This window comes from Canis lupus, chromosome 22 (assembly GCF_048164855.1).
Source record: "Canis lupus baileyi chromosome 22, mCanLup2.hap1, whole genome shotgun sequence".
NCBI lineage: Eukaryota > Metazoa > Chordata > Mammalia > Carnivora > Canidae > Canis > Canis lupus.
In genome coordinates, this window is record NC_132859.1 from 14,973,031 (window position 1) to 14,981,546 (window position 8,516).

General features: G+C 38.1%; 1 protein-coding gene across 2 annotated transcripts; it reads right to left on the minus strand.

Annotated features, from left to right (window-relative positions):
• Positions 1–1,849: 1,849 nt before the first annotated feature.
• RNF7 (ring finger protein 7) lies at positions 1,850–8,516 on the minus strand. Of its 2 annotated transcripts, none has more exons than XM_072792444.1 (3): positions 8,235–8,516; positions 4,349–4,396; positions 1,850–2,800 (listed from the first exon to the last, which is right to left on the minus strand). In XM_072792444.1, exons 1-3 carry the CDS (start codon positions 8,407–8,409, stop codon positions 2,682–2,684), a joined length of 342 nt encoding a protein of 113 aa, XP_072648545.1. In that variant the 5' UTR covers positions 8,410–8,516; the 3' UTR covers positions 1,850–2,681. The 2 variants fall into 2 exon arrangements, with proteins under 2 accessions (XP_072648545.1, XP_072648546.1); XM_072792445.1 differs by having other exon boundaries at positions 8,242–8,511.

Here is an 8,516-nt window from a genome sequence, read left to right on the forward strand (position 1 = left end):
ATCTTTCACATTTAGTAAATTAAACATCTTTTATGATGCAATACTGTGTTTCCCTAGGTTGACTCTCATTGTTATATTTTTATTTTCATTCTTCCCTTTATATTGATTCTTCCTTCAATTGAAAATCCCTGGAAAAATAAGTGTCTGTAGAATGTGCTGTGATATATGGTTTGGGGCAGAAGTAGTGGTTTGAAATTACATCTCTGTAGGGTGATTTCTCCAGTTTGGTCATTCTTCTAGGTCTTTACCTCCATATTTGCCCTCAAATCTGCTGACTTCTACAGTTTTAGTAGGTGTTCACTAAAGACATAGTTACCATATGTACTCATATAACCTTTTGAGAGTTTATCAGTTTGCCAGTAATACCAGTTTTCTGTAGTCAGTTTCCTGTAAGATATGATCATGTTCATCACATGGCTATTTCCTTAAAAAAATTATTAACATGATGTGTTATGTGCCAATTTAATGTTTGTTAAGGTTTGCCTAAGGCAAACAAAAATCTACTTTGAAGGTCTGAAGTATAAAAGATCATAGCTTGAGAAGCAATCAGCTAGAACATTCTAATATTCAATTTTTTATATATCAGTATTTTGGAAAAGATTCTGGTATGTATATACCAAGAATTTTTGGAGGCCTCAAAATGAGATGCTCAAAGTATGATTAAATTTTGGGATTTAATTTGTAATGTGTTTGGAATATGCTTAAACTGTTTTCCTTTTCTTATCCTCCTATCCTTCCTTACACAGATTTCATTAGATAAAATGTTCTATCCAGAGTAGTCTAAGAACCCTTCATTTCCATGGAATTGACAAGTTTTAATCTTTCCAGGACTTAATGCTATTTACTGGTATGGGTAAGTGATTAAATAGAGAAAAGATACATGTCCTATGCTAAAGAATTCCAAATAACAGAATACTCTACCCTCAAAAGGTAGAAGCCTAACTCCTACTCCCTAAGTGTTACCTGCACTTAGTGACTTTCTCCCAAAGAATGCAGTATGAAAAGAGGGAAAGAGTAACTTTACAGGAAAGAAGTCTGACTGGGGTGCCTGGGTGGCTCAGATAAGCATCCGACTCTCAGTTTCAGCTCAGGTTATGATCCCTGGGACCTGGGATGGAGCCCAGCTTTGTGCTCTGTGCTCAAAACAGTCTGCTGGAGATTGTCTCCCTCTCCCTCTGCTCCTCCCCTGCTTGTGCGCTCTCTCTCTAAAACAAAGAAAAATCTTAAAGCAAACAAACAAAAAAACCTTGACAATCCAGCCAAGTAATCTAGGTCAACATGAACTTTAAAAAATCATGTCAACAGTATTACTCTTGATACTGTATGATAAAAAGGTGCTTTACCCCCATATTGTAATTTTTTTCAGTAAATTGTGAAAAAAATACATAATAAAGCAATAATTTCCAAAGAAATCAGATTAATAGCCAATATGAAAGCCTATGAATTCTAGTTTTTAACATTCTTTTATGTATCTGCATTCCTTAGATAAGATTCAGAATGACAGACTACAAAAGTGAATGATAAAGATTTTAAGATTTTGGTTTTTAAAATTCATAGCTATTGTCTTTTTTTTTTTTTTTTTTTGCTATCGTCTTTATTATGGAAAAATTCAAAATAAACTTGTGGCCCATAAACTGTTACAGAATTACTTTCATTAAATGTGAATGAGTTTGATAAAATTTAAGTATTTTCTCATACTTATGTTTCCAGGTAATACATTTAAATTTTTATTATTACCAATTAAGAGTGTATGAATATTTTTTCAAACTAAGTAAAATTCACTTGACATGTTAATTTATTAACATGAAGTTTAAGGTCATGCATAAAATTATAATAATGACAATTCAAATGACGTAAACAGAATAAACCATTTATTAAAACACCGTGTAATAAAATAAACTTTTTGATCCAATGTTACAGTGGTAAACATTTTTCCCTCATTAACATTCCACCTAAAACACAGTTTAATTATAACATAATCTGACCAGAACTTGAAAATACTTCTGTTCTTTACCGCTCAATGATTGAACAGTGGGTATAGATTTAGGTTTTCTTGATGAACCAAAGACAAAGACAGAGGATGATAGCCTACGACAATCAAAATTCCATATGCCCAAAGGTTAAATTTTATTTACCCTGTTCACTGGTCCAAACTTAAAATTTTTTTTCTTTATATCAAATAAAGATTTCATGAATTACCCTCTCCCAGTCAAAAATAAATATCAGGAACAAATTAAGGATAAGAATTGGGTTTTAAACTGCACTTTATTTGTTATTATAACATTGTCTTTTTTCTTCTTTCTTTTTAACTGATCAACTATAAGCATGCAACAAGTTCTCTTCCAAATGGAACTGCTTCCACAGCCCCTTGGATATCAGTAAGTAAATTATAAAGTCATTCAATTGGTAGCTCTCTCCTCCTTTAAAGCACTTCTAAGCAGTGTATGTGACACATACCACAGAGGTAGGAAAGACCATCTTTAATAAATTATCTTCTTAATTGTAGAGAATTTCTGAAAATAAAACTAACAAAATGCTAAACCATGCCTCTGATGAGTACCAAAAGACCACAGAGCCATCTCCTCCTGTTTGAAGAATTAGTTCCCTGGAGTGTTCTGGCACGTGGTAATGTGATCCACCAGGGCTCCAAACAAATGCACTAAGAGAGCCTTCCACCACTCTCATTTGCCGATTCTTTGGACCACCCAATCTTGCTGGCAGAGAGGGCAGCGATTGTTCTGTTTCACCCACAGGGACATGCAGCAGTTGTGAAAGGAATGATTACATTCTCCCCAGACCACTGAAAAAGGGGGAAAAAATACATATTTTAATTTAAATTACTGAATTCAAATTATAGATTATATTATGAATAATGTTTCATAATCTTGAATCAAGATGGCTAATTGGCCAAAATTTTTCTATCTATAAAGAAATAAAACTTACCTGTGTAAATTATACTTAAGAAGTGAGATGAAGCGCTGTAATTAGGGGACTTTCATCATTGTTTAGAATCTGTGGGTGATGTAGGATGTGGGGTGACCCCCAGTCCCTACACAGCTCCACATGCTGTCTTCCTGAAGTTAGGAGATTAAAGGACTTGAGCTTTCCTTAGATCCCAGACCTTCTCAGTCATACACTGACCTGGAGACCTTTTGAGCTTTATTTCATTGAAAAATATCCTCCTGATTTTTATTTACCAAGATAATGAGTTTTAAATGTTCTCAGTTCATAGTAGTCTATTATAAATAGGTGACATGTTTCTAAACATTATCAGCTGTACATCTACCAAGTTATTTTCTAGAAGTGGCGACGAATTGTGTTAAGTCATCCATAAGCAGTGCAATTTCTCAGTGACAAATACATTAACTTTTCAAAGTGGCTGGCTGGAAAAAGGTCTTTCTGTGATCAAAGAAAGGTGCTCTGAACCTACAATTCCTGTTAATATTTTTTTAAACCAAGGGAAGTCACCCATTATCTGAAATACAATCTCAAATGCAGGCTTTATTCGTCCCTTGCTTGACCTATATGATAACAGAACAATGAAAAAAATAGGGAAAAAAACATGAAAAAAAACAAACAAACCATGTCTTTTTATGAAAATTAACTATAGGCAGTGGGAAGCAAGGGGAAATCATTCTAAGTGTTTCAGGACGAAGAAACAGGATTTGATAAATACTGCATAAATCATTGTTAAGAAGCTGTATGTAAACCATGCAAACACAAAGTACAACGTTATCCTTTCATCTTCAGAAAAGCTTTTATATATAGCGATCTAGAAGTGATGACCTCAAGAACCAGGACATAAAAACCTTTGAAGTGCTTAAAACGTTTAGCCTAAGACAACTTTTGTAGTCCCAAACTATTAGCAAAATTTAATAGATTTCCATATATAAGCTGTATTGGAAAAAATCTTGAGACTTAGAATTTTTTCTATGTTAGTTGAAAAGTTAAATACTGTATCATAAGAGTAGTGAAAACTGAAGTGCTTAATTAGAATAAAACCTTACTAAATCTGACCTTAACACAGATTTAAATGATGTTTTGGCAAAGTCCTTATTTTACAATTTTCTTAATAGAAAATAATGATTTCTTTTTTAATTATCAAATATTTATTATGCTCATGTCTAGAATATATAATCAATTCTTCTTAATTACAGGCAATAAAAGGACTTGCAGATTAATTCCATTAAGCCCTTTTGAGAACCAACACATTTTATATTAATAATGGATCACTGCTTTACAGTTTATTTTTGTGTATTGATAAAGTCAATCTTAATTGCAAATTCAAACATCCCCACTGAGAGAAAACCTTCAGTTGAAAAAGCAAGAGAATGAAATTACAACATACCAACACAATCCTCTTGTTTGTTTTCAGCTTGACATCTAAGACAGGCATCTAAAAGTAAACAAATAGCAATTCTCATTCTGATACACAGAATGCAATTTTTAAAACCCAGACACTTCAAAGTCAAATAAAAGCCCAAAGGGTTAGAGATGGAGATAAAAGACTCATTAATTTCTCATCTGAACATAACTGTTTAAAGATGAATAAAGTACAAGGCACCCTACTCATTTACTTATGACCAGGAGCAATTTCGTAAGGGTTACTGACCCTCTATTTTCACAAGCTCTGATGAAAAGATGTCCCCAAGGTGCATGCAACCACTAGAGAAAAATATGCCATACTCCATTATATATTAGAAGTTCATATAGGTTCACTGGGTGTGCTCACACAGATCAACCTTAGGGGCAGTTTATTTTCAAGATACCATTTTAAGTAAGCCATGCATATACATTGGTATTTGCTTATACATACATAAAGAACTCTAGAAGAATACCCAAGTAACTAATAAAAAAGTTTACCAGAGGGGATGGGATGGGAGTTTTCACTGTGTATTCTCTTAAAATTGTGGCTTCTATGACTGTATGATCTATATAAAATTTAAAATAAAATTAAATTTTAAAGAACCTCTTAAATACTAAGTTCTCTCTCTCTCTCTTTTTTTTAAGAAAATGCTCTCTCTACAAATATGTCTGAATCCAAAGCATTTATCCAACAATGACAAAGTATTTTAATAACTTACTTGGCAGTGAATTCTAGGAATGAGAACCTAAAAGGTACACTAGAAGTTTTCAGAATTCATTCTGTACTGCTATATTTGCTTGATGAAAGAGGTAATATAGAATATTTTAGGGACCAATAAAATGGATTCATTCACTAGCTGGAAAGAGAAGTCCAAGATGGGCAAAAGGAAGTTCAAACCAATAGGGAAAAAAAAAGTTCCTAACATAAATTGGAGAAAAAGAATTCTGTAAAAATAGATACACGGTGGAGTTGAAGCCTGCTCCTCTTCTTACACTGGATTATGTATGCTCAGGCATTTGTTTGCTCCTCTCTGCATGCTCTTACCCTAAAAAAACACACCACCCTGGCCTCTTCGGTGTGGATTAAAAACAACCACTGCCTCCTGAGGCTTTCTTCAATCCCACAATTACTGAGTATCTACTCTGTATAAAGAGTTATGCACTGGGGACACCAAAATGACGGAGTCTGGGTCCCTGGTCTCACCAGGAAATGGGGAGGTAGGCAGGCAAACAACTAAATATCATAAGGATCATGATATAAGGGTGAAGACATGGCTCTGGTTCTGTGTAATCACAGAATTATAGTCTGTGATCCCAACTACCTCTTTCACAAATTAGGAAAACAAGACTCCAAAAGGTATGTCAAATGTCCAAGTTAACATAAATAGCCACGAAGGGTTACTCTGGCTCTTTATAATTCAACAGTACTAGCAAACCTATTTTCCTCTTCAACAATTGCTCACTGTGTCATCTGCTCCTTTCAGAATGAAGGGAGAAGAGTGGAAATCAAAGAAGAGAGTGTTAACCACATCAGAACAGGCTGACAGGCAAATTTTGGATCAAGAAGTCATAATGAATCATTTAGGTGATTTATGAATTTGAAATATTAAGGAGATGGAATTAAGTGGGCTCTTTTGCAGAATCTAGAAATTTCTGGATTATGATTTTGATTGAGCTTTGATTAGACTCATCAAAACCCAACCTAAGAGTGAAAAACAACAAAACCCAACCTAAATCTATAAAAATTCATAGTTTTAGATAAAGAAAACTCTTTCCATGATATTCCTAAGATCTAAAACAGAACATTTTTAAGGAGTACAATTACAGCAATACCTTTTAGAATGATGCTACTAGGGTAAGGCTTAGGAAGTCTGAAAAACTTCCTTCTGTTGTCACCTGGCCACTAAAATGGATTTTAACACCTCATAAACAAAATACAGAGGTCTAGTCCAGAATACTTTCCTTAACTCAAAGGACAGCTGTTGTAAATCTGCAAAATTAATCCACAGTCAGAATACTTGCTATAATTAGAAGGTTACTATGAATGTCAACCATTTATAGCCCATATTCTGACTTACTCTAAATATGCCAGTACAGTTTATTTGTTGCAGTATTTCAACCATTACTTTGAATTCTGCATTTCTACTTACAAATCTAAAATCTTTCTTTGGGGAGAAATATAAAAAACACTTTCTGGAACACTTTCTTTTTAACTAAAGGAAATTTAAAGGATAAAACATTAAGCAAAGTTTGCTATGCAAAAGAACAAAAAATTAAGTTGCCTGGATAAGTTAATGATGCCACTCAAACTGGAAATTATGATAGTTTAAGTAACCGAGGCATAAGGGAGTGGTAATGCAGACCAATAAACTGGGTGCTTTTAAGACCTAATATGCAAAATAAGTGGATCGTGTCTGAAATCAAGTTCTTTCAAAAGTAAAAAATATCGTTCCAATTTTAGCATAGGTACTGCCCAAGCGGGCACTCAAAAGTAAAAAATAAACAATATTTGAATCCTATTGTCATAAATACTCTCTGAAACAAGATTTTATGAATAAAAAACAAGTGTGCTTAAAAAGAGTGGAAACTGAGATTCTCTCCATTCTAGCAGGTTTTAATGTCATCCCTTGAGAGAGCAATTCTGTTTATTTTTCTCCAATTCTCTCATTTTTCAGAGCAGGACACGAAGTTTTCAAACTACAGAACCTCAGTTTTCCCCACCTACCCCTAAGAAACACGAAGATCCTCTCTCCGTGTTTTGATTGTTCTATTAAAAAAATAAAAATAAAAAAATAACTTGCGTTTAGGTAGCATTGTCTTTTGCAAGGTGGTTTGAGATCTTAAAAAAAAAAAAAAAAAAAAAAAAAAACAGAGAGCATATAAAACGTAACAGGATGAAGCTGCTCTGAAAGGTCTCGTTTGGCCCAGTGTTTTCATTTGGAAGTATCACAGAAAAGAAGTCGAGACTTGATTTGTGCAAGAGGGCTCTCCATAAAGGTCTGACTCGGAGCAGGGCAGGATCGTTGTTTTTTGTTTTTCTTCAGGAAATGGCATCCTATGATAGGGAGGGGCCAGAAGAAGATGGAAGCTTTATGTTTCTGAATAAGAGGGCATCCACTCTTCCATTCCTGAGAACCTTCAATATTTTATTTTATTTTATTTAAATGTTATTTATTTATTCATGAGAGACACAGAGAGAGAGAGAGAGAGAGGCAGAGACACAGGCAGAGGGAGAAGCAGCTCCCTGCGGGGAGCCCGACGCGGGACTCGATCCCGGGTCTCCAGGGTCACGCCCCGGCCTCCGGGGTCACGCCCCGGGCTGCCCCACGCCCTTGAACCACCCTGTGTCTCTCCGAGGCCCCACCGCGGCGCGGGCAGGTCCGCAGGCCTGCGCAACAGCAGTTCGCCAACCCAGACACGCGACGGCTGCCGCGCCTCCCGCCGCTGCGGGGCGGACTGAGGGGTCGCGCCGGTGGGAGCGGCCTCCAGAGCATCACCCCGGCGGGTCATCGCTGCCGTTAAGGTGCCCTTACTCGCCCGGGGCCTTTCACGCCGACCCCTCCGCGCCTGGCTTTCAAGAGCTGGAGCTCGCCGCACAAACCTAAGTGGCTTCTCTTCGCTGCCATCAAATGACCCAGTTTTAGTTCTTCGGCCACACCCTTTCTCTACCTGGAATTACATCAATTCCTCCGCTTGCTGCCCGCGTCCCTCCCGGGCAGCCCCGCTCCCGGCGCCCGGCGCCCCCGAGCCCCAGCGGCGGCCCCCGCGCCCCGCCCCGGGTCTCGCCGAGCCTGCTTCCCCCGGCTGCCCCCGCCGAGTCGGCCCCGCGGAGGCCGTGGCGCGGCCCGGGCCTCGCGTGCAGCGCTTACCCATCACCTGGACCCTGCAGATGGCGCACGTATCGCACTCCACGTCCCAGCTCCACATGGCCACCGCATTCCACTTCTTGAGAGAGAACATCTTGTCGCCTCCGGACTTGGAGCCTGCGCTCCCGGAGTGAGAGGACACGGCGCAGGGCTCCTCGCCGTCTTCCACGTCGGCCATGGCGGCGGCGCGGAGCCGGCAGCCGAGACGTTAAATCGGGGGAGGCGGGCGGCTATGGCGGCTCCGCGGGGCCGCCCGGCGGGCCAGAGCGCCCCCTGCAGGCCGCG

Bases quoted from the DNA above. Each gene is read 5' to 3' on its own strand.
- RNF7 (XM_072792444.1), bottom strand. From the start codon at position 8,409: ATGGCCGACGTGGAAGACGGCGAGGAGCCCTGCGCCGTGTCCTCTCAC. The intron at 4,397-8,234 runs GTAAGCGCTGCA...GTTTACTTTTAG, and splicing joins CTGCAGGGTCCAGGTGATGG to ATGCCTGTCTTAGATGTCAA. The intron at 2,801-4,348 runs GTATGTTGTAAT...CCCCTTTTTCAG, and splicing joins CAAACAAGAGGATTGTGTTG to TGGTCTGGGGAGAATGTAAT.